A 26,121-nucleotide genomic window follows, 5' to 3' on the forward strand; every position below is an offset into this window, starting at 1 on the left:
CACGCCCAGCTAATTTTTGTATTTTTAGTAGAGACGGTGTTTCGGCATGTTGTCCAGGCTGGTCTCCAACTCCTGACCTCAGGTTATCCTCCCGCCTCGGCCTCCCAGAGTGCTGGGATTACAGGCGTGAGCCACTGCGCCTGGCCAGTAGTTGTACTGACAAGGGTTTCTGCTTGCAAGCAACAAAGACTGACTCTAGTTGTGGCTAATTTCTTTCACACACACATATTAAGTGGCAGAGGTAGGACTTGAGCTCGGATCTCTGATTTCCAGACCTAGAACTTTTTATGAGTTATTACAGTCGTTCAAAACCTTGCCTGGATTTGTGCTTTGCAATTTACGCTTTCGAACATGCAGGAATGTAGTTTGGGCATTTGTGTGGAACTGCGGATTCTCCGGACTCCAGGGTGGCCAAGGCGCGGAGGTGACTCACTGACATTAACCGGCCTGAATGCACGTGGGTTGCTGAGCCGATGCTGGGAAGGTACGGGGTTTGCCAGGTGCAGGCCGCCGGAACTCACGCGCGTCCCTGCCTCTCTCACTCCTGGGGTCGGCTCTGGCCGGTGGCCTCCAGCTCCGCTAACGGCCGGACGCGCAGCCAGCCGACAAGCCCGCCAGGTCCTAGCGCGACTCCCGGATCCCGGATCCGGCGGATCTGGCCGACCACTCACCCTCCCCTTTCCGCAAGTTAGGGGGCGGGGCATCGGGTTTCTGGCTCGTGATTTGCCGGAGCCCATGCGCTCCCCTTCTCCGCCCCCTCCGGCTGTGTGAGAGGTCAGCAGAGGGGCGGTCTGCGGGGACAACAATGGCGGGGCTCTGGGTCGGTACAGCATCGCTGGTCGCTGTCGGACGGCGTGGGCGGTGGCCGCCGCAGCAGCTGATGCTGAGCGCGGCGCTGCGGACCCTGAAGGTGAGGAGCAACGGGGCCTCGCGGGTCCGGGCTTCACTGGGCTTCCAGCCGTGCCACCTCTGGGCGGCTGGCGCCGGGAGAGCGCTGGCTGGGTCCGGCTGCCCGCGCGCCCCAGTTCCGCCTGAGCTACACCGCTTGCTTTCCTCCCTCCCGGAGTTCGCGTGGCAGCGGGCTCAGGAGGCATCCCTCGTTGCAGTTGTTCCTCGCGGGGATCCTGCGGAGCAGAGAGGCCTAGGGCGGAGGCAGTTGGGTGCCCGCACGCCCTCCGAGGCGGCTGATGGCTTTGGGCAGGCATATTGCCCGAGGTCTGCTTCCAGGGCCCCGCGGCATTGGCTTTGTCTTAAGCTTTCCAGGGTGTATTTTTAGGTGTCCTTATAGTTTCCGTGTTCTGTTGCCTCTTTCCAGCATTTTTGAAGGGACACTGTGAACTGTTGCTCAAGTAGAGTTAGGGTTGTGAGTTTGTCCTATCTTTTAAAGTATTATACGATGTCAGGACTGCTAATAGATTTTACGTTTCATTTGAAAGCCTGTTTTAATTGTATGACACCCCAGTCTACTGTGTACCAAATGCATCCTGTGAACTTACTTTCCTTTTCGGTGTAGTGGTGAGCCTGATTTTGGCACTGTTCTAAACACATTTCATGACTGTTCTGTATACCTAGGCTGTCACGATGGCAGATTGACAAACAGGTTGGAGTGCTTGTGTGTGCTTCTGAGCTCTGTCTCCCGTCAGCATCGAGTCTGTCGTTAATTCTGGGGCACAGACCACCTAACCTACTTTATAAGGTTTGTTGAGGCACTTGAACACATTCTTTAAAATGAAGGTCCCCTGAAAACCATCTGTCAGCTGGTTCAGTGTGCTTGTTAAACTTCCTTTTAAAAAATAATTATTAAAACATTGCCACATAACTTGATTTATAGTCATTGAATTTTAGAAGTTGAAGACACTTTAGGGACGACCTGCCCCATCCTACTCTTTAAAGAGGAGGGAACCGAGCCCCAGGTGGGCAGTATGAGAGCTGGAGCTTAATCGACATGGAAGTGAGTGGCACCTATGTTTGTTTTGTGTCCAATTCAGCGTGCGGACTTTCACTGTTTTCTGGGTTCCCATACAGTTTAGTGTTCTTTAATCTTTATCATTCTGTTCATCTTTGTTGGCCACTTCAGTTGCAGCTGTAAGACTTACGCATTTACATAGGAGGCAACTTGGTATGGTGGAAAGTGTGGGCTTTGGGGTCAGGCACATGAGGCTTTGTATATTGGACAGGTCTCTTCCTTGGGCATCAGCTTCGTCCTTGTAGCTATTTTTTTCAACAAATATTTACTGAATATCTCCTGTCTTCCACTTCTGGGGAATGAATATGGTTTCTGCTTTCTTAGAAATTTTACGGTAGTAGGGAGAGTGTAATAAGTGTAAAATGGTATTAGGGGAGATGCCCGGGTGCTATAAGAAAATAAAATAGAGGAATTTGACCAAGCCAAGATTTTGAGTTCTGTGTCTTAGATACTGTTCTGTTGCTTTGCTTGAACTAATTTATTCAATCTCACAACAGTTGTATGTCCCCCATTTACAGAAGATGAAAGTGAAGCACTAAGTGTTAATGTGACTTGCTCAAAGCTATAGTGCCAATAAGTGGCAAACAGGATTTAGAACTCCAGAACCTGTGCTCTTAATCATACTATACTACCTACGGCAAGGGAATGTTTTCCTTTGGAACTGAAAATTGAGACAAGTTTTGAAGGATGAAGTGACCTTCTTTAACAAACAGAGGAGATGAATGTTATATGTGAGAGAGCAGTGTGTGCAAAGGTCCTGTGGCCAGAGGGAATGACAGGTTAGAAGAGCTGAAAACAGCCTACAGAGGCTCTGATGCAGAGAGTAGATGGTGTTGGAGAAGCTGGCAGGAGTCAGACCATGCTGGCTCTTATAGATCATATTATGAGGTTTGGTGTTTGTCTTAGAGCAGTGGGAAGACATTGATGTGGGAGTTGGGAGGGATGACACTGACATTTTAGATTGGAGAGGCTGAGAGGAAGGCTGTTACTGTACTTACTGTTGTACACTTGTTATACACTTACTGTGTAATACATAAGCTTTGATGATTCTTACCTGGTTTTTTCCTTTTAATGTGTTGGCAGAGACTGCATCTTGTCTATTTCTGTGTTCTTACTACAATGTTTGACACAATAGGTGCTGAATGTGTAACAATAGAGTAGCATTATGTTTGTGCCCGCAAAGAATTCCTCCTTGGGGTGGGAAGCATCTCTGAAGTTCACTATCACTCTAGGGGAACTTGAGCTGTTGCTTAGCTTCTCTCTGCGCTTCTCTTCTATGAACTTGAAATATGCTCTACTGAGTCTGTTTGAAGCTGAATCTTTTGAAGATTTTAACCCCTCCCATCCCTCCCTCCACCTCTGCAAACCTTTTGGTTGGTTGGAAAGCAGCCAGCTAACTCTAGGGTCTAGTCTAGAGAATTCTGACCATTCTTTTAGCCAGTCAACAGAGTTTATTTATTTTTAGGGTATATGTAGAGTTCACCTTTTAGTCTTATTTGTTTTGTGTATCAGCTTTTTAAACACATTCTGTTTTAATGCCTAGTTTTTTCTTCTGTGTAAATGTTTCCAGTGGCTCCAGGATGTTGGTTTTATGGTAATTGCTATAGTTTTTATTGAACTCTTATATGCCTTGCATGATTTTTCTTTGCTTTTCTTTTTTTTGAGATGGAGTCTCGCTCTGTTGCCAGGCTGGAGTGCAGTGGCGTGATCTCAGCTCACTGCAACCTCCACCTCCTGGGTTCAAGCGATTCCCTTGCCTCAGCCTCCCAAGTGGCTGGGACTACAGGTGCACGCCACCACCCCCGGCTAATTTTTTTTTTTGTATTTTAGTAGAGATGGGGTTTCACCATGTTGGCCACCTCGATCTTCTTACCTCTTGATCTACCGCCTTGGCCGCCCAAAGTGCTTGGAATTACAGGCATGAGCCACTGAGCCTGTGTGATTTTTCATGTATCTTTTATCCTTATAACAACTAGGCAAAAAATCCCAATTTTACAGTAGAGGAAACAAAGCTCAGGGCAGTTAAGTAATTGCTTAAAAGCACAGTCGGCTGAAGTAGAATTTGAACCTTAGATAATATGATTCTGAAGGCTTTCTTTTCTTTCTTCCTTTTTTTTTTTTTGAGATGGGGTCTGGCTCTGTTGACCAGGCTGGAGTGCAGTGGCATGATCTTGGCCTACTGCAGCCTCTGCCTCCTGGGCTCAAGCCATCCTCCCATCTCAGCCTCCCAAGTAGGTGGGACCACAGGCACGTACGACCACACCTAGCTGTTTTTTAATTTTAATTTTTACTTTTTGTAGATACGGGGTTTTGCTATGTTGCCCAGGCTGGTCTCAAACTCCTGAACTTGAGCAATCCACCCACCTCGGCTTGCTTTTCTAATTACAAATTGTCTCATTTGAATCATGGTCTCATTGTGTGATGCATTCATGAAATTTGAATGTTTAAGCCCTGTGTTACTTGAAATCCATTATTTTCTTTTGTAATCAGTAAATATGGAAAAGAATGTTTAGGCTTATCTGAATGCTTTAGAATTGCCTGGAGGTTAATCTTTCCAACATGCTGATAAATTTCTGACAAATCATTTGGGAAAAAAAATTTCTGAGATTACTACAGAAACTAGTTTCTGGTGTAAAAAAATGTTTATAGACATTTATATATTTATACATCTACCACTTGGATTTTATTCTGTTCCTGAGAGGTTCAGAACAGAGGTAAAAACTGCTCAAGTCCTTTTCTAAGTAAGAGGAAAAGATGGTGACATTTCTGATGAAGAGTGAGGGAAAAGGATTTGTTTAAATGATTCCAGACTTTAAAAAATGTAGGTGGGAGAACAAGGATGAAAAAGGAATTTGGGAAGAAACATTTTTTCGTTGGGGCTGGAAACATAGTGTTTCATTGTAGGTATCTGGAGTTAGATGCCCATAGGAGCCATGCTGAGGTGCTGGGAAGACAGAGGGTATCAGTGGCTGGCTTTTGGGCCAGGGATATGAGGCTAGAGTTAGAGTTAGAATCTGTGAACCCTGAAGGATATAATGAGTCAGTTAATATTTAATTGAATAAATGCTTCGTCTTATAACCCTAAATTAGGATTTGGAAGAAGGAAGAAGAGACAAGAGGAGTTAGAGGTATGGTTTGAGAGGAGCCAATGTAGTGTAGTGTTACCAAATCTAGGAAAGAAATTTCAAGAAGTAGTTAGCATTCATTCATTCATTCGTCTAGAGATCTAGCTCTTTACTCAGAAAGTGTTTGTGGAGCATTTTCTAAGTTCCAGGTACTATGGCACGTACAAAGGAGAGAAAAAGAAATTAAAACATAGTCCCTAACTATGTCCCAGGTGCAGAGAGGCTAAGGAATAAAAGATTGATTAGGCCAGGTGTGGTAGCTCACACCTGCAATCCCAACCCTTTGGGAGGCCAAAGTGGGAGGATTTCTTGAGCTCAGGAGTTTGAGACCAGCCTAGGCAACACAGTGATACCGCACCCACCCCCCCCCCCGCCCCTGGCTATCTCTACAAAATAAAATAAAATAAAATAAAAATTAGCTGGGTGTGGTGGCACGTGCCTGTGGTTCTAGGTACTTGAGAGGAGGCTGAGGAGGGAGGATCACTTGAGCCCAGGAGGTCAAGGCTGCAGTGAGCTGTGATCACACCAATGTACTACAGCCTGGGTGACACAGCAAGACCCTGTCTCAAAAAAAAGTCTGGGCACAGTGGCTCATGCCTGTAATCCCAGCACTTTGGGAGGCCGAGGCAGGCAGATCACCTGAGGTCAGGAGTTCAAGACCAGTCTGACCAACATGGAGAAATCCCGTCTCTACTAAAAATACAAAATTAGCTGGGCATGGTGGCGCATGCCTGTAATCTCAGCTACTCGGGAGGCTGAGGCAGGAGAATCACTTGAACCCAGGAGGTGGAGGTTGCAGTGAATCAAGATTGCGCCACTGCACTCCAGCCTGGGCAACAAGAGCGAAACTCTGTCTCAAAAAAAAAAAAAAAAAGATTGGTGAAAGAATTTGGTAAGATCTTTTATCTTTAATGAGAATAATTTTAGTAGCATGGTAAAGTGTTATATACAAAAAATACTGCTTTCGTTTCGACAATACTCTTAAATAGTTGAAGCAAAATTATATTTTTTGAAAGATAAGCATATTGCATAACTTTCAACAATTAGTTTCTTTATTTTAAATACCTATTGACATTTTCGTTAGAAAAAACCCTACAAACTGATGGGATCAACCTAATAAGATCAAAATGAAAGTGAATTTAAAGAATGTTGGAGCCGGGCGCGGTGGCTCAAGCCTGTAATCCCAGCACTTTGGGAGGCCGAGGCGGGCGGATCACGAGGTCAGGAGATCGAGACCATCCTGGCTAACACGGTGAAACCCCGTCTCCACTAAAAATACAAAAAAATTAGCCGGGCGTGGTGGCGGGCACCTGTAGTCCCAGCTACTCGGAGAGGCTGAGGCAGGAGAATGGTGTGAACCCGGAAGGTGGAGCTTGCAGTGAGCCGGAGCTTGCAGTGAGCCGAGATCGCGCCACTGCACTCCAGCCTGGGTGACAGAGCAAGACTCCGTCTCAAAAAAAAAAAAAAAAAAAAGAATGTTGGAAGATACAGTTTTGTGATTTCATTCAGAAAACCTAATACAGCATCCATGTGGCATACTCTTTTTGGTATTCTTTGTTTGTTTTTGAGATGGAGTCTCATGTTGCCCAGGCTGGAGTTCAGTGGTGTGATCTCGGCTCACGGCAACCTCTGCCTCCTGGGTTGAAGTGATTCTCCTGCCTCAGCCTCCTGAGTAGCTGGGATTACAGGCATGTGCCACCATGCCCAGCTAATTTTTGTATTTTTAGTAGAGACGGGGTTTCACCATGTTGGCCTGGCTGGTCTCGAACTCTTGACCTCAATTGATCCACCTGCCTCAGCCTCCCAAAGTGCTGGGATTACAGATGTGAGCCACTGCGCCTGCCCTCTCTTTGGTATTATTTATTCAAGAAACCTTTGGTTTCCTAGAGCTGCTGTACAAGTGACCATGGACCTGGTGGCTTAAAACAACAAATTCATTCTCTCACAGTACTAAAGGCCTGAAGTCTGAAATCAAAGCATGAGCAGGGCCATGCTTCCTCTGAAGGCTCTAGGGGAGAATCCTTTCTTGCCTCTTTGAGCTTCTGGTGGCTGCATTCATTCCTTGGCTTGTGGTTGCATCACTCCAGTCTCTGCCTCTGTCTTCACATGGCTGCCTTCTCCTCCTCCTTCTTGTGCGTCTTTCCCTCTCATTCTTTTATAAAGACACTTTTCATTGGATTTAGGGCCATGACAAGATCTAGGATGATTTCATCTGGAGATCCTTCACTTTGTTGTATTGGCAAAGACCCTTTATCACAGGTTCCAGGACATGGACACATCGTTTTAGGGGCTACCGTTCAATTCACCTACACGTAGTATGTGTCAGACACTACTTAGAGCTGGGAATATAATCGTGAATGTTTCTGCTCCCATTGTGGTTACATTCGAGTAAGGAGACTGTGCTCGTATAAATAGAAAAGTTCAGAGAGTGAGAAGTGCTCTCGAAGGAAAAAGATAGGTTAATGGGATAGAGAGTGGTAGTGGTGCTGAGTTGGGGATGTTACCTAATGAGACCATGGGGGACATTTCTGAGCATGTGGCATTTGGACAGGAAACTGAGCCAGCCAGCCATATGACTATATGGGGGCCTAGCATTGCAGACCAAGGAGTGCCAGGGCAAAAGCTCTGAGGGGAGATTGCATTTGGCATAATTAAGGGATGAATGTGGCTGCTGTGCTTGGAGTGAACTGAATGAGGGGGTGATCTTAGGAGATGAGGGAGGAGGAGTGGGTAGGCGGGACAAGAGTCATCAGGGGCTTGTATTTGGATTTTAATAATGAGAGTCCAGTTGGAGGCATTTAAGCACATTGAATTTATGTTTGGAAAAGACGTTTGTGACTAGTATGTAGCAAATGTCTTAGTAGGGGTGGGAGTAGGATTGGGGACTGGGGTGGGAATAGTGGAAACAGACCCATCAGGAAGCTGTTGTAGAAGACCAAGCTAGACATGATGGTAACTTGCGTTAGGGCACTGGAGTTGGTGAGAACTGGTCAGACTTGGAATATATTTTGGAGCTAGAGCCAGTATCTTGCTGTGGGGTTTGAAGGCAGATACAGACATACCTCATATCTTGGCTTTATTGGCCCTGCAGATACTGCTTTTTTATTGTTGTTTTTACAGATTGAGGGTTTGTGGCAACCCCGCTTTGAGCAACTGTGTTGGTGTCATCTTTCCAATAGCACATACTTACTTTGTGTCTCTGTGAAACATTTTGATAATTTTTTCATTATTACTATGTCTGTTATGGTGATCTGTGATCAGTGATCTTCGATATTCTTATTGTAAATATTTTGCGGTGCCGTGAACCACGCCCATATAAGTTGGAGAAACATAATTGATAAATGTTGTGTGTGTTTTGACTTCTCCAACCAGTTATTCCTCCATGTCTCTCCCTCTCCTCCGGCCTCCCTATTCTCTGAGACACAACAATATTGAAATTAGGCCAATTAATAACCCTCTAAGCGTTCTAGTGAAAGGAAGAGTCCCACGTCTCTCACTTTGAATCAAAAACTAGAAATCATCCTTAGTGAGGAAGGCCTGTCAAAAGCCAAGATAGACTGAAAGCTGGGTCTCTTGTGCCAAATTGTGATGCAAAGGAAAAGTTCTAGAAGGAAATTAAAAGTGCTACTCCAGTGAGTACACAACTGATTAAAAAAAGTGAAACAGCTTTATTGCTGATGTGGCGAAAGCTTTAGTGGTTTGGATAGAAGATCAAACCAGCCACAACATTTCCTTAAGCCATAGCCTAATCCAGCGCAAGGCCCTCTCTTCCGTTCTACGAAGGCTGAGAGAGGTGAGGATGCTGCAGAAGAAAACTTGGAAGCAGAGGTTGGTTCATGGGTTTTAAGAAAAGAAGTGAGGCCGGGCGCAGTGGCTCACACCTGTATTCCCAGTACTTTGGGAGGCCGAGGCGAGGATCCAAGGTCAGAGATTGGACATCTGGCTACATGTGAGGATCAGATTGTTAGCATTTTTGAGCGATAATTGTTTTGAACAATAATTAATTGGACCTGAACCTACAGTATCTGTAAGGTATGTACAAACAGGGAAAGGAAGGAATTAAGAGTGACTTTTGAAGGGTAGACACACAAGGTCGCTATTGTATGATTGTGTTTATATGCAGTCTCCAGAATAGACTGATCCATGAAGACAGAAAGTAGATTAGTGGTTGCCCAGGGCCTGGAGGAGAGGGGATGGGAGTGACGGTGCATAGTTAAGGGGTGTCTTTTGGGTGATAAAAATGTCTGGAATCAGTAGCATCATGTTCATGCTTGAATATATAAAAACACTGATTGTATACTTTTTAAAAGGTAAATTTGTGTATTAATTACATTCAATAAAAATAAAAGAATGGTCTGGGCACAGTGGCTCACACCGGTAATCCCAGCACTTTGGGAGGCCGAGGCAGGTGGATCACCTGAGGTCGGGAGTTTGAGACCAGCCTGACCAACATGAAGAAACCCCATCTCTACTAAAAATACAAAATTAGCCAGGCATGGCGGCACATGCCTGTAATCCCAGCTACTCGGGAGGCTGAGACAGGAGAATTGCTTAAACTTGGGAGGCAGAGGTTGCAGTGAGCCAAGATGGCACCACTGCACTCCAGCCTGACGACAGAGTGAGACTCCGTCTCAAAAAACAAACAAACAAAAATCTTCTAATACTTATGTTAACAAAGTAAAGCAAAGAGGCCAAGGTGGGAGGATCGCTTGAGGCCAGGAGTTCAAGACCAGCCAGGGGAAAATAGTGAGAACCCCCTCCCCCCCGCCCCCAGTCTCTACAAAAAATAAAAAAATTAGTGGGGCATGGTGGCATGCATCCATAGTCCCAGCTATTCAGGAGGCTGAGGTGGGAGGATTGTAGGAGTTCAAGGCTACAGTGAGCTGTGATCCTATCACTACACTTCAGTCTGGGCAACAGAGTGAGATCCTGTCTCAAAAAAAAAAAAGTAAAACAAAGCTAGGTGTGGTGGCAGGGACGTGTAGTCTCAGCTACTTAGGAGGCTGAGGTGGGAAGATCATTTGAGCCTAGGAGTTAGAGGCTGCCATGGGCTATAATTGTGCCTGTGAGTAGTCACTGCAGTCCAGCCTGGGCAAACATAGTGAGACCCCCATCTCTTAAAAAAACAAAAAAAGTAAAATAAGGTGAAATTAATATATTTTACTTAATATATTCAAATATTCAAAGTATTATTTGAATATGTAAATGTAAAAATTCACTAATGAGGTCTTTTACATTTTCTGAGTACTAAGTTTTCAAAATCCAGTGTGTAGTTTACTGTTAGAGCACATCTGAATGTGGCTCGTGGCTACCATATTGGATGGAACAGCTGTAGGGCACAGACTGTGCTACTGATCAAGTCCCACCTTGAGGTGCTGGGACTGGCCTTTTGAATGAAGTGTTAGTCAGCCCTTGGCCAGGCAGGGTGGGGAGAGCTCTCAGGCTTGATGGAGAACTGTATAGTTGAGGAACATGGTCGAGATGAGGGGGCAGGTGTGAGCCGTTAGTTGTCAACACAGCAGTTAGAGAGGATCTGAGTGGCCACTGACAACATCTGCTACAGTGGGATGGGGAAGAATGGCCTGGCTGAAGAGTCAAGGGTGAGATGATGGAGCTCTAGAGTTGACATGTATAGTTTCCTGGTGCTTGAGCTTAGTACAGAGCCAGAGCCCAGAGAATCTTGAGTCTTGAACATCTCTCTCAAATATTAGGTGTTCAGCTTGGCTTTTGGCAGACGTTGAAGATTGGAATGGTCTCTAAGATCCTGAAGACTAAATAGTCTATTTGAAAGAAAAGCTGTGCTTTCAGGAAAAAGCCAGACTTAATTAAGTGTCTTCCGAGAAGGGCATGGGCTCTGTTACAATGCATGATGAAAGACCGTGTCGTAATACATGGATAAGACCTTCACCTGGAATTTTACAGATGAAGCAAGATGAAGTAAACTAATGTTTACTTTGACCTTGGTGAGATCATTTTATAGCTCTATTAACCCAGTTTTGAGGATAGTTTCTTCTTTGAAGCAGAATGCATTCTGATAATGAATTTATCCGATAATGTGTTATTTAGTATTATTCACCTGAATGCTACTGTGGGTATGTTAACAGTAGTTTTGGTTTTGGCAGAAAAAGTGTTCAGATTGTTCTTTAAGATATTTGCTAGTGAATTTACCAGTTTTAACTGCCACGTGAGGCCACATCTTGTTTATGAAAGTAGGTGCTGTCTTTTTTTTTTGAAACGGAGTCTTGCTCTGTCACCCAGACTGGAGTGCAGTGGCGTGATCTCGGCTCACTACAACCTCTGCCTCCCGGGTTCACGGCATTCTCCCGCCTCAGTCTCCCGAGTAGCTGGGACTACAGGCGCCCGCTACCACGCCCGGCTAATTTTTTGTATTTTTAGTAGAGACGGGGTTTCACTGTGTTAGCCAGGATGGTCTCGACCTCCTGACCTCGTGATCCACCTGTCTCGGCCTCTCAAAGTGCTGGGATTACAGGCGTGAGCCACTGTGCCTGGCTGGTGCTATCTAATCTTAAGAAAGGATTTTTTTCCAGCCACTGCAAACAGGATTTGTTTCCCTGTTTGCAGTGGCTGGAAGACGTGCATCCAGTTTGTCTAAAAGCCTACCATTTCCCCCGCTTTTTGTTTAAGTTATTGTGTGCTGATGATACTATATGCAAGACTCTGCTAGCCATGTTAGACATTCTCATTTAATCCTCATAGCAGCATTGTGACCTAGATAAGTACTGTTATTATCCCCAGTGTACAAATGAAGAAACTTTCTATATATCTAGGAAATGTCAGAGCCAAGATTCGAATTCAGGTCAGAATCTGAGTCTAGACCAGAACTCTTATTGACTATATTATTCTCTAATGGTAACTCCCAAGTGGTTCTGGTATAATTTTAAGAAAGAAGGTGACAGTTGCATATTTGGATTTAGTTTTCATGTAGAACCTTACATTTTTTGGCACTTTACTGTTTATAAAAACTCATTTGATCGTTTTAACAACTCCCTAGGAAATCAGGGAGGTGTCATCACCTACATTTTGTAGATGGAAACGGGGGCCCAGAGAAATGATTAGCTCAATGACTCACAGCTGAGAGTTGACCCAAGACTTATGACTCTGAGGGTCAATGCCACTTCCTATGTGCCAAGCCCTTTGCAGGCATTTCTTTTCTATGTGTGGAAAATATAGGAAATCATTATTCCCATGGGAGAGAACCAATGGCAATATGTTATTGAGGAGTCATTTTGCACACCCTGACCTTTCTCCTTTTGGCTGTGATTGGCTAGTCTTCATAAACAGAATTGATTAAAGTTCTTTCTCAGAACCTTTGTTGCTAGGAAATACCTTACAAAGAATTTTGGACTGGGCGTGTAGCCAGTTTGTTACATGCTTAACAAAAACAACAAACGTTAAAATTCTGTGCAGAGGTCCAAATTAGCAGACTTCTACAAATGTTTTCCTGCATTTAGAAAATAAACTTTATGTTGTGGCTTTACACAAATGGTCTGAGTGTTGACCTGATTCTTCATTTTTGACCTTCCATGAATGTCTCCCAGGAGTAAATAGGAACAGAGCCTTTATGGGGCTGACTCCAAACCAGTTCAGACTTGTCGTGGGAATGGTTCACATTGGTAGTTGTTCTGTTATAGTTGTGTTTGCTTGTACAAGTTCTACTTCTTTTTTTTTTTTTTTGTTGAGACGGTGTTTTGCTCTTTTTGCCCAGGCTGGAGTGCAATGGCACAATCTCGGCTCACTGCAACCTCCGCCTCCCGGGTTCAAGTGATTTTCCTGCCTCAGCCCTCTGAGTAGGTGGGATTACGGGCATGCACCACCACGCCCAGCTAATTTTGTATTTTTAGTAGAGATGGGGTTTCTCCATGTTGGTCAGGCTGGTCTTGAACTCCTGACCTCAAGTGATCTGCCCATCTCGGCCTCCCAAAGTGTTGGGATTACAGGCGTGAGCCACTGTGCCCGGCCCGAGTTCTACTTCTGGTTACTGACTAACTGGGAGGCACCTATGCGTTTTACAGCTTTGGGCCACATTATTACCAGTTCACATGTGTGCAAGCTCTGTGGAACAACATCATATCTTTGAGTAGATATTAGTGTTTGTGTGGGAATTGCCACTGTTTTTCTTATCTAGAAATAAAAAACTTCAGAAAGCTCTTGACCAATCTGTGGTTAAATCTTATAACCATTACAGCCTCAGCCTGTGACCTTTGAAAAGTTAAAGTCCTTGGGACTCAACTTTGTCATAAAATTGGGGATAATACTCTTTTCACTCACAGTTATGCTTGAAGGAATATATGAGAGATAGTCTTGGTCTTTAATGGGGACACAGTAATAATTTCCCGTTCACAGTTCCTTCTTGTTCTTGGTCTTTTACTTGGTAAAGGTTTTATTTTATAAACTATATCTTTTTGTATCTTTTACCTCCACTTTTGTACAGAGATTACATTTTTTTAATTAATTAATTAATTATTTTTTTCTGAGGAGTTTCGCTCTTGTTGCCCAGGCTGGAGTGCCAATGGCACGATCTAGGCTCACAGCAACCTCCGCCTCCTGGGTTCGAGCAATTCTGCTACCTCAGCCTCCTGAGTAGCTGGGACTACAGGTGTGTGCCACCATGCCCTGCTAATTTTTTTTTTTTTTTTGTATTTTAGTAGAGACGGGGTTTCGCCATTTTGGCCAGTCTGGTCGCAAACTCCTGACCTCAGGTGATCCGCCTGCCTTGGCCTCCCAAAGTGCTAGGATTACAGGCGCGAGCCATGGTGCCCAACTCTCTAAAAAATAGTTGTACAAATTTTTCAGTTCATTTAAAAATGTTGCTATAAAAACATTTTGTTTCTTATTTGAGTCGCTATCATCTTAGAAAGTTCTAAGAGGTGGTACCTGTTGGTTGCCTTTTGCTGATTTTTTTCCTCCATTTTTTCCATCTAGCTTTAACAGTGACACTGGCACGTTCTCTCTCTCTGCCTCTCTCTCTCTGTGTCTCTCTCTCTCTTTTCTTTTCTTTCTTTTCAGTGGGGTCTTGCTCTGTTGCCCAGGCTGGAGTACAGTGGTGTGATCTTGGCTCACTGCCGCCTCAAACTCTTGGGCTCAAGTAATACTCCCACCTCTGCCTCCTGAGTAGCTGGGATTCCAGGCTGTACCACCGTGCCTGGCTTAGTCACTTTTCTTAATGTTTTTAAGCATTAAGATATGCTATTGAGAGGTGGCAGTGTGCTGGCAGTCCTCACAGCCCTGGCTCGCTCTCCGCACCTCCTCTGTCTGGGCTCCCACTTTGGCGGCACTTGAGCCCTTCAGCCCACCGCTGCACTGTGGGAGCCCCTTTCTGGGCTGGCCAAGGCTGGAGCCGGCTTCCTCAGCTTGCAGGGAGATGTGGAGGGAGAGGCACGAGCGGGAACCGGAACCGGGTGGGCGTGGGCTTGGCGGGCCCGCACTTGGAGCAGCCGGCCGGCCCTGGGCAATGAGGGGCTTAGCACCCGGGCCAGCGGCTGTGGAGGGTGTACTGGGTCCCCCAGCAGTGCCAGCCCACTGGAGCTGCGCTCGATTTCTCGCCGGGCCTTAGCTGCCTTCCCGCGGGGCAGGGCTCGGGACCTGCAGCCCGCCATGCCTGAGCCTCCCACCCCCTCCGTGGGCTCCTGTGCTGCCCGAGCCTCCCCGATGAGCACCGCCCCCTGCTCCACGGTGCCCAGTCCCATCGACCACCCAAGGGCTGAGGAGTGTGGGCGCACGGCGCGGGACTGGCAGGCAGCTCCACCTGCAGCCCCAGTGCGGGATCCACTGGGTGAAGCCAGCTGGGCTCCTGAGTCTGGTGGGGACGTGGAGAACCTTTATGTGTAGCTCAGGGATTGTAAATACACCAATCGGCACTCTGTATCTAGCTCAAGGTTTGTAAACACACCAATCAGCACCCTGTGTCTAGCTCAGGGTTTGTGAATGCACCAGTCCACACTCTGTATCTAGCTACTCTGGTGGGGCCTTGGAGAACCTTTATGTCTAGCTCAGGGATTGTAAATACACCAATCGGCACTCTGTATCTAGCTCGAGGTTTGTAAACACGCCAGTCAGCACCCTGTGTCTAGCTCAGGGTTTGTGAATGCACCAATCAACACTCTGTGTCTAGCTAATCTGGTGGGGACGTGGAGAACCTTTGTGTCTAGCTCAGGGATTGTAAACGCACCAATCAGCACCCTGTCAAAACAGACTACTCGGCTCTACCAATCAGCAGGATGTGGGTGGGGCCAGATAAGAGAATAAAAACAGGCTGCCCGAGCCAGCTGTAGCAACCCGCTGGGGTCCCCTTCCACACTGTGGAAGCTTTGTTCTTTTGCTGTTTGCAGTAAATCTTGCTACTGCTCACTCTTTGGGTCCACACTGCTTTTTTGAGCTGTAACACTCACCGCGGGGGTCTGCAGCTTCACTCCTGAGCTAGCGAGACCACGAACCCACCAGAAGGAAGAAACGCCGAACACATCTGAACATCAGAAGAAATAAACTCCAGACGTGCCACCTTAGGAGCTCACCGCGAGGGTCCGCGGCTTCATTCTTGAAGTCAGTGAGACCAAGAACCCACCAATTCCGGACACACTTTCTTCACAAACAGTTCAATGAATGAGAAATATCCTTGATTACTGGTATTGCTTTTTCATATTTATCAGCCAAACCACTTTTGTACCAGAAAATGTGAAATAAGAAATCATGCTGAAGACATCAGCAAATATAAAAATAATATTTTATTATGTCTGGCCACTGTTAAATTTGAAGCTCCTTGAGACCAAGACTCTCGTTTTGTGTTTTTGAAAGTTCTGTGTGGTCTGTGACATTTCAGACTCTGCCTTATCCTTTTGCATGATCAGAAAGGCTTTCTTCAGATTTGCTTGGCCCCTCGACAATTCTCGTTTTGCTTTTCTGGAGATTGTTTTGATGCTTTTGGTTTCTCTTACATGCCAAGGGGCTGTGTCTGTAGATATGATTTCCCTTCCGTAATTATAATTATGTTATATTGCCTAGAACTACATTTATTGATCAAACACGTTCGCTGGAACCTAACTGGAAGAAATATCCTGAAAAAATGTTCTAAAGCCCATCAATTATTTGCAATTTATTTTGCTTTCCTTTTTTTGTAGCATGTTCCGTACTATTCAAGACAGTGCTTAATGGTGTCCCGTAATCTTGGTTCAGTGGGATATGATCCTAATGAAAAAGTAAGTATTTAAAAGATACTCTCAACAACTAACTTACCATGGTTTTACTTTCTTGTCTCCACACTGTGTTCAGTGGACAGATGAGATTTTGTTAAGGCTCTGCGGTCATTGATCACTCTAGCATTATATGTTTCTATAGGTGCTCAGTCTTTAGGTATTCTGGTTTTCATTGTGGGCCACAGTCTAATCTTTTTAATTTTGTATTTATATCTTTAGCAAAAATTGAATGCATTTACAATGTGTTTCCTTTGTTTTCAGCAGAATAACTAAGAAAACATTCGTTCTTAAAGACTGGGCAGTTGAGAGATTTAATTAAACTATTGAGTTTTTCTTTCATTTACTTAATACTTTTTTTTTTTTGAGATGGAGTCACGCTCTGTCACCTAGGCTGGAGTGCAGTGGTGTGATCTAGGCTCACTGCATCCTACGCCTCTGGGGTTCAAACAATTCTCCCACCTCAGCCTCCTGAGTAGCTGGGATTACAGGCGCCCACCATTGCACCTGGCTAACATTTGTATTTTTAGTAGAGACAGGGTTTCACCATGTTGGCCAGGATGGTCTCCAACTCCTGACCTCAGGTGATCCACCTGCCTCAGCCTCCCAAAGTGCTGGGATTTCAGGCGTGAGCCACCGTGCACCTAGCCTCATTTACTTAATATTTATATTATTTATTTATTTATTTATTTATTTATTTATTTATTTATTTGTGAGACGGAGTCTTGCTCTTTTGCCCAGGCTGGAGTATAGTGTTGTGATCTTTGTTCACTGCAACCTCCGCCTCCCGGCTTCAAGAGATTCTCCTGTCTCAGCCTCCTGAGTAGCTGGGATTACAGGTGCACCCCACCACACCCGTCTAATTTTTGTGTTTGTTAGTAGAGACAGGGTTTCACCATGTTGGCCAGGCTGGTCTCAAACTCCTGACCTCAGGTCGTGCACCTGCCTCGGCCTCCCAAAGTGCTGGGATTACAGGTGTGAGCCACTGTGCCTGGCCTATGTGATTCATTTAGATTGAAGGTAATTTTGTGTATTATAAATTTCAGGACAAGGGGTTTCTAATTAAAATGCTATTACAATAATGTTTGAGCCTTGTAGGGACTAGAAGAAGTGATTGGAAATAAAATATGGTTTCATGCCTTCATAGCAATGAAGGCATTGAAGTGGGCGGGAATTCTGTTTAAGAAGGGATTGTTCAAGGTGAATGTCATCAAAATACAACTGACAGGAATGATTATTTGAGAATGACATGTCTGAGGTATCTTCTGAATCATGTGCTGAAGTGCGCAATACTGCTTTCTAGATTCTTTTGAATCTGGAGGCCTGGAGGAAGAAAGAGTCTACATATCTTCAGTTCAGTAGAAATACAATGTGAAGCACAGTTGCAGTGTGATATGGTTTGGCTCTGTCCCCATCCAAATCTCATCTCGACCTGTAATCCCCATGTGTTCAGGGAGGGAGGTGTTGGATCATGGGGGCAGTTTCTTCCATGTTTTTCTCATCATAGTGAGTTGGTTCTCACAGGATCTTAAGATCTTACAAGTGTTTGGCAGTTCCTCCTTTGCACTACTCTCCCCTGCTGCCTTGTGAAGAAGGTGCCTGCTTTCCTTCTGCCATGATTGTAAGTTTCCTGAAGCCTCCCCAGCCATGCGGAACTGGGAGTCGATTAAACCTTTGTTTATAAATTACCTAGTCTTGGGTAGTATCTTCATAGCAATGTAAAAACCAATTAATACACAGGGCAAATGTAATTTTCAATTTTCTTTTTTTTTTTTTTATTTTTGAGATGGAGTCTTGCTCTGTCACCCAGGCTGGAGTGCGGTGGTGTGATCTTGGCTCACTGCAACCTCCGCGTCCCAGGTTCAAGCAATTCTCCTGCCTCAGCCTCCCGAGTAGCTGGGATTACAGGTGTATGTCACCATGCCTGGCTAATTTTTGTATTTTTAGTAGAGACAGGGTTTCACCATGTTGGGCAGGCTGGTCTCGAACTCCTGACCTCAAATGTCTGCCTGCCTCAGCCTCCCAAAGTGTTGGGATTACAGGCGTGAGCCACTGTGCTTGGCCAATTTTCAATTTTCTCATAACCACATTAAAAAAAAAGTAAACAGTTGAAATTAATAATATCTCAATGTTATTTAAGTACATAATCAGTATAAAAAGTATTAACAAGACACCTTAGATTCTTTTTTTTGGGCCCTAAGTCCTCTAAATCCAGTGTATATTTTACACCTCTGGCATATCTCAGTTTGAGTAGCCACATTTGAAGAGCCCAATAACCTCATGTGGCCAGTGGCTACTGTATTGGATAGTGCAGGTCTGTTGAATTAGTTATGATAAACTCCCTGTTATGAAAGCTGTAGTTTAATTTAAAATCTTCATCATAGGTGATACGCTTTGGGGTTCATGTATCCATGTGTTGCATTCCAATCTCGAAGTAATCAGCTATCCTGAGTGGCTACACTCTTAAGTGGTTAACTAACATTTGTTGAAGAGGCCACATTCTAGAGGGGTGGAATACTACAAACGGTTCAGCCATCTTTCTCCTTATAAACACTGGTAACCTTCCTCATTAGCGTAATAACTGTTAGAAGTGGGCTATCAGCCAGGTGTGATGGCCCATGCCTGTAATCCTAGCACTTTGGGAGTTAGAGGCCAGTGGATTGCTTGAGGTCAGGAACTTGAGACTAGCCTGGCGAAACCCTGTCTCTACCAAAAGAAAAAAAAGAAAACCCCGCAAAAGTTAGCTGGGTGTGGTGGTGTGCGCCTGTAGTTCCAGCTACACAGGAAGCTAAGGTGGGAGGATCACTTGAGCCCAGGAGGTCAGGGCTTCAGTGAGCCATGATTGCACCACTGTACTCCAGACTGCTAGGCTGCAGGGCGAGATCTTGTCTCAAAAAAAAAAAAAAAAAAAAAAAAAGGAAAAGAAAAAAAGAAATGGGCTGTCATTGAGGAAGTTTGTGATATTCATCAATATATGTTATTGGCTATTACTTTAGAGAAATTCTCTGCCTTTGTACTATTAGAATATAATAATGTAGTTGGCCTTTAATTCTTTACCTTTAAAGATAATACTCTGGCCCGATCCCTAAATGAATAGTTCTGTGTTCAGCCACTTGTCTGGTGGATTCTTGATGGCTTAGTCTGACAGTGTCGTTAGCCAAATCAGAATATTGTTTTTTTTTTTGCCTAAGGTGAGCCTTTCTTGCAGTCTTTTGGAGCCTTACAAAGTACAGGAAGTTAAGATTTCACTGAACTTATCAAGCAGGTTTTATGATTCCTTTTATGTCTTAATAAATGTTTGTATGTGTGGATAGAGTTTGGTCTGGTACTTGCTTTCATTATAACCTTATAGTGAAGTTACAGAAATAGCTAACTCACCTCCCACATTGGTGATCACTGGTAATTACTAAAAATAAATAAATGTTTGTAACTGTCTGGGTTTAGCACATTTATTTATTTATTTATTTTTGAGACAGAGTCTCGCTCTGTCACCCTGGCTGGAGTGCAGTGGCATGATCTTGGCTCACTGCAACCTCCACCTTCCGAGTTCAAGCGATTCTCCTGCCTCAGCCTCCCGAGTAGCTGGGATTACAGGCACACGCCACCACATCCGGCTAATTTTTTTTGTATTTTTAGTAGAGATGGAGTTTCACCATGTTGACCAGGCTGGTCTTGAACTCCTGAGACTCGGGTGATCCACCTGCCTCCACCTCCCAAAGTGCTGGCATTGTAGGCGTGAGCTACCGTGCCTGGCCCAGGTTTAGCAGATTTAAAGAGATACGAGGGATAAAGGGTGTAGAAGTGGAATCTCCTTGGAATTCACTAAGCATTTTTCATCATAAATTCTGAAATCAATTCTGCTCCCTGCTATCTTTGCCATCTCCTTTGCTGTGCCCTTGCCTAAGGTGACTGTGGAAAAACTGTGTTTCCCTCAGTGAGTGATGAATATTCTTTGGCACCTATTTATAGTACAAGTACTTGTTCAGACTAAGTTGGTCGCTTCACCCTTCACTTGAGGGCTGCACTTAATCAGACCTTTCTCCTTCCCGGATTCCTGCTGTCCTTGTAACCATTCATTAAATATTGACCTGGTTTGTTTATACCTACTGTCCCAAGTGCAAGTAGACTTGGTCTTTGGTGTAATACATATTTGTTAAATAAATTGATTCTCATTTGAATCTGTTATTAACTCATTTCTTATTCCACATTTTATCAGTGACTTACATCATGTGCAAATTATCCAGGTGAAATTTAATCATTACTGAAGACGTTATTTTTTTTAACTTGAGTTTTAACAAGCTAACTTCTTGTCTTATGTATGTTCATGAGAATAAGGAAGATTTAACTTATGGTAGCTTGCTTGGATCAAGACCATTAAGTTTCAGTTGGCCTTAAGTTAGTGTGAGCCAGTACAGTACTATGTTGTTCCTTTCACACTAATGTGAGCTAGCTGGGCTCAGTGGCTTACGCCTACAATCCCTGTGCTTTGGGAGGCTGAGACACGGGATTCCTTGAGACCAAGAGTTCCATATCAACCTGGGTAACAGAGCAAAACCCCGTCTCTTAAGGAAAAAAAAAAGTGATCATAGGTGTTATTAATAACATAGTGTTTAGAGCTTGCACTGTTATACTCTGATCACATTATATCATGATATTTCTGACATGAATACCTGGATGTGAACTCTCTGACTTTACCACTACTAGTGAACTCTGTAAGTGATTTAAGGCAAGTGATTTGGCCTCATCAAGCCTTAGTTTTCTTATTTGTAAAACGGAGATATTATCAGAATTGACTTCGTGGGATTATTATGGTAAATATTGTCATCATAGCCATTACCTGATAGATGAGATAATGCACAGAAGGGATTCATCACAGTGCCTGCTGTATACAAAACGTGTCCTAAATGTCGGCTGCTTAATGTCCTTAACTGAATTTTGCACATTTGGAAAGCAAGACTCAAAGCCCATGGATAGTGAGTAGCTGGGTGTAAACTCATGCCTGTCCTTTTCCAGAGCTGGTGGGCATATCCATTGTGCTGTATCCTTTCTCAGAAGAGTTGGGCAAGTGACCCAGTGTCCAGAGTTCTGCCATCATTCCAACAAGTACCCAGTGCAGGGCCAGCTCAGTCTTCTTGGTCTCTGAATGGAGTGTGGTGCTAGCTATGGAGTTAGAGCCTGGGAGAGAACATCTAAACCTAGGGAAGGGAAAGGAAGAAGGAGGGGTATAGAGAGAATGGGTTAAGAGAAAAATAACAACAACAAAAAAGATCCTTAGGAAATCTTTTACTTCAGATGACATCATTAGTACAGTTATAGAGCAGCTACTGCCAAAGTTCTTCATTATCTCCTTTGGTACCTGAAATCTCATCTATCTTCAAGGATCCAGGATCCTAATTTATAGTTGTTTTTTCCTGAGTGTCTTCAGGGTGCCTTGTGAGTGACTCTCCACATACAGGATCAAGTCCCAGTTCCTTGAATGGCATGTGAGTCCTTCCATCATCTGGACTTTTTTTATCCTAGCTTTATTTGCTACAACTCTCCTAAGCATACCATGCGCTTCAGTCATATTGAGAATTCCTTGTAGTTCTTTAGTGCTACCCTCTTCTTGCAGTGTCACGGCCTTTACACATGCTGTTTATGTGCTCCCTTCTCTGTGCGTAGCATCCTGCACAAAGCCTTACTAGAGTTGTTGTGTTTTGCCATATTTTACTTTGAAGCTGCCAAATGCACTTGATATTTACCTGTAATTGTTGATGCAGAGGGGTAGTTTTAAGGTTGGGTTTAATTGATTTGTATGCATATTCTTTTATAGGCATAGCCTACCTGGAAGAATATATAGGAGACCAGTAACAGTGGTTGCCTTTTGGGCAGGGACTTGGGTGTCTCTTCGGTGTATCGCCTTTTGTACTTTAAAAATTCTGAATTGTATGCATCTATGATTTATTTAAAAGAAAATTTTATATATGGAAGATTAATTGATACGATTAGTTTTTTTTCTTTTTTTTTTTTTTTGAGACGGAGTCTTGCTCTGTCGCCCAGGCTGGGGTGCAGTGGCGCAATCTCGGCTCACTGCAAGCTCCGCCTCCTGGGTTCACGCCACTCTCCTGCCTCAGCCTCTCCGAGTAGCTGGGACTACAGGCGCCCGCCACCATGCCCGGCTAATTTTTTTGTATTTTTAGTAGAGACGGGGTTTCACCATGGTCTCGATCTCCTGACCTCGTGATCCGCCCGCCTCGGCCTCCCAAAGTGCTGGGATTACAAGCGTGAGCCACCGCGCCTGGCCGATACGATTAGTTTTATGCGCTAATTGGTAATAAATTAATAGCACTTAACAGAGAAGATGTGTCAGGTGCAGGTATTTGTTTTGATATAGCTTTCCCCCAGTTAGACAGATAGGGGCACACTCCTAAATTCATAACAGTCTGGCATGTAGCCCAAAGGGTTGAAGAACAGTAGCCATAGCTAATGCTGAATGAGTATATATTACATGCTAGACGTTATTCTAAACACTTTAAGAGTGTTAATTCAAATCATTCTCACAACCTCTTGTGGTAGGTGCTGTTTTTACCCTTATTTTACATACCAGGAAATGAGAGGCAAGAAGGATGACTTGTTCATAGCAGGACACACAGGAGGAGAACATAGAATGTTGGGAGTTCAGCCTGGATGGCTTGGCTGCAGACTGACTCGTAATGACCATTCTGCTGCTTGAACAGAAATTAGAATGGGGATTCTTACTTAATTCCTCCAGTGTTATCATGATTTGTTGTATTTGCTGTAACAGTTGCTTAATATATAATTTCTAGGAGTGGTGTTTGTGGTGATTATCAGATGTGGTCTGTTTCACAGTTGATATTAACATCACATTTTAAAACCCATTTAAGAAAGTGTAAACATTGTGTTCTCAGGATATGCTTACTGCTTAAGAGGGGTTTACCATGACCATTTAAATACAGGAAAGTAGATGTTTTTGCATTCTCAGACCTGAGGTGTGAGCAAGGCTCTGAGTGGCTTCGAGTTTTATCCCATTAGAAGTTTACCTATTTTTAAGGCAGGTGCTTGCCTCGGGTTGGTGGAGTTAAGACAAATATGATGTAAAGGTTAAACCAAGACCTAGCAAGCTTTTTTTACTTCTGAGATTCTGGACTTTTTCCTGTATGTTAAAATACTGCTCTAGGCCGGGCGTGGTGGCTCAGGTTTGTAATCCCAGCACTTTGGGAGGCCGAGGCAGGCGGATCACCTGAAGTCAGGAGTTCGAGGCCAGCCTGACCAACATGGGGAAACCCCATCTCTACTAAAAATACAAAGAAATTAGCTGGGCTTGGTGGTGCGCACCTGTAATCCCAGCTATCAGGAGGCTGAGGCAGGAGAATATGTTGAACCTGGGAGGGGGAGGTTACAGTGAGCTGAGATCGTACCACCGCACTCCAGCCTGGGCGACAGAGTGAGACTCCATCTCAGAAAACAAACAAACAAACAAACAAACAAACTGCTCTAGGTTACATAAGAGTACTTTTTAAAAGATCATATATAACTCTAACTCTTCTTTTAGAAATATAACTAACACTTTTTTTCTGTAGTTCCATTGAACTTAAAAATAATTCACAAATACAGAAATTACCGTGTGCTAATGTGTATTACATCCAAATTACTTGGAATGGTGTGTTTTTAAAAAGCTTGTACAATTTTAGAGTAGGAAGAAAACCTTACTAAATAGCTTTTCATTTGAGTGCTATCAGTTTATGTGGAAATCAAGGCCTACAGAGATTGATTTACTTAAAGTTAAATAGGTCATTAGTGGCAAAGCTGTACTTGCATTTAGGTCTCTAGATAAACGTAGGATACACAACTTCTCTACTGTTTTGGTCTCAGCTGTTTCAAAATTTGGTGGTTATTCAAATTTAACATTATATTCAAATAGTGTAATCTGCTTAGTCTGGGCATTTTTGGATATATGCACAATTGGTACCTATTCTGAGTCACTGAAAATATGCCCTGTCCTAACAGAGATGGCAGATATATTATACTTACTTAATATCAGACTTTCCTTTGAAAACAACTCATGACACTTAGAATTTCCCAGAATTTAGAAAATAAATTGTCAAGTAATTTTGGCCAAAGTGTTTTTTTTGTTTTTTTATTTTTTTATTTTCATTTTTTTTTGAGACGGAATCTTGCGCTGTCACCCAGGCTGGAGTACAGTGGCACGATTTTAGCTCACTGCAACGTCCGCCTCCCAGGTTCAAGTGATTCCTGCCTCAGCCTCCCAAGTAGCTGAGATTACTTGGGATTACCAGCACTTGGGATTACAGGCATGCACCACCACGCCGGCTAATTTTTGTTATTTTATTTATTTATTTATTTATTTATTTTGAGGCGGAGACTCGCTTTGTTGCCAGGCAGGAGTGCAGTGGTACGATCTCAGCTCACTGCAGTCTCCGCCTCCCGGGTTCAAGCCATTCTCCTGCCTCAGCCGCCTGAGTAGCTGAGATTACAGGTGCGTACCACTAGACCCAGCTCCTTTTTTTTTTTTTTTTTTTGCATTTTTAGTAGAGACAGGGTTTCACCATATTGGTCAGGATGGTCTCGATCTCCTGACCTCGTGATCCACCCACCTTGGCCTCCCAAAGTGCTGGGATTACAGGCGTGAGCCACCGTGCCCAGCCTTTTAGTATTTTTAGTAGAGATGGGGTTTTACCATGTTGGTCAGGCTGGTCTCGAACTCCTGACCTCATGATCCACCTGCCTCAACCTCTGAAAGTGCTGGGATTACAGGCATGAGCCACTGCGCCCGGGCTTGACCAAAGTCTTTTAGTGTCTGAAATATCATTTGAAGATTTTCTTTTGGCTACAGAATATGTAAATACCCCCGTTGTGAATACATTAACCTACTATGCTTTAACAAAGTAATTATAGAACCCGATCATATCAGATGAATTTTTTAGTTCCCTGGTTGTAAACGATTATGCTATTTAATAACCTATTTTAATATTACCCTAAGTATTTATAGTACATTTAATATTACTCTAAGTAATATAGTATTTAATGTTACTCTAGGAAGTAATGTTTATTAGGATTATATTCAGTGTTAATGTTGGAAAAACTTGTGTTTTTTGGTCTTAAACCATTGGTTTAAGAGTAACAATTTCTAATGAATGTGTTTTTTCTCTCTTCAGACTTTTGATAAAATTCTTATTGCTAATAGAGGAGAAATTGCATGTCGGGTGAGTAGAATTTTCATCTTATTTTCCATTTTACTCTATGAAATTATTTATTATTAAACCCCTTTAAGTGTGAATCACTATTAATAGACATTAATATATTTTAAAATAGGTTATTAGAACTTGCAAGAAGATGGGCATTAAGACAGTTGCCATCCACAGTGATGTTGATGCTAGTTCTGTAAGTATGTTTTTGCTTTGTTTAAGTCAGGACTTAATTTTGGGTCAAGCAGAAAAAGTGAGACATGCAGGCTTTTTTTCTTGGCCTGCACAAGATACATTCAAGTTTAAAAACTGTTTACTTGTTCACTGTTGTGTTAAGCAAAATGACAGTATCACAGAATCTTCTATATGTGCCTTAAGTATTTTCTTTTCATAGCTTTAGAAACTTAGACTGAAAAATTGCCAGGCTGATTGCTGGTCACCAAGTAGATTTAAGCAAAGCATGAGAAAGTTTGAGTCAAAGATGAATGAAATGTTTACACAATGCTCCCTTATGAGATCACTTTCCCCCAGCATAACTTCAATATCACTAAGGGAATGCTACAGTTGTTTAACCTTTCCTAAATGCTTCAACGTGTTCAGCTGAAAGTTTGACAAAA

At 43.6% G+C, this 26,121-nt stretch overlaps 1 protein-coding gene across 3 annotated transcripts in view; it reads left to right on the forward strand.

Annotated features, from left to right (window-relative positions):
- The first annotated feature begins 705 nt into the window (after positions 1–705).
- PCCA (propionyl-CoA carboxylase subunit alpha) overlaps positions 706–26,121 on the forward strand; it is a 439,915-nt gene continuing 414,499 nt past the window's right edge. For 2 of the 3 annotated variants that reach the window (XM_030813631.1, XM_030813630.1), the window contains exons 1-4: positions 706–910; positions 16,227–16,304; positions 25,475–25,522; positions 25,632–25,700. In XM_030813631.1, the coding sequence (XP_030669491.1) occupies positions 806–910; positions 16,227–16,304; positions 25,475–25,522; positions 25,632–25,700 (300 nt within the window). In that variant the 5' untranslated portion in view covers positions 706–805. Of the gene's footprint in view, positions 911–16,226; positions 16,305–24,763; positions 24,796–25,474; positions 25,523–25,631; positions 25,701–26,121 lie in introns of those variants that run through there. The other variant, XM_030813633.1, reaches the window with a different exon arrangement.

This window comes from Nomascus leucogenys, chromosome 5 (assembly GCF_006542625.1).
Source record: "Nomascus leucogenys isolate Asia chromosome 5, Asia_NLE_v1, whole genome shotgun sequence".
NCBI classification, from domain to species: Eukaryota; Metazoa; Chordata; class Mammalia; order Primates; family Hylobatidae; genus Nomascus; species Nomascus leucogenys.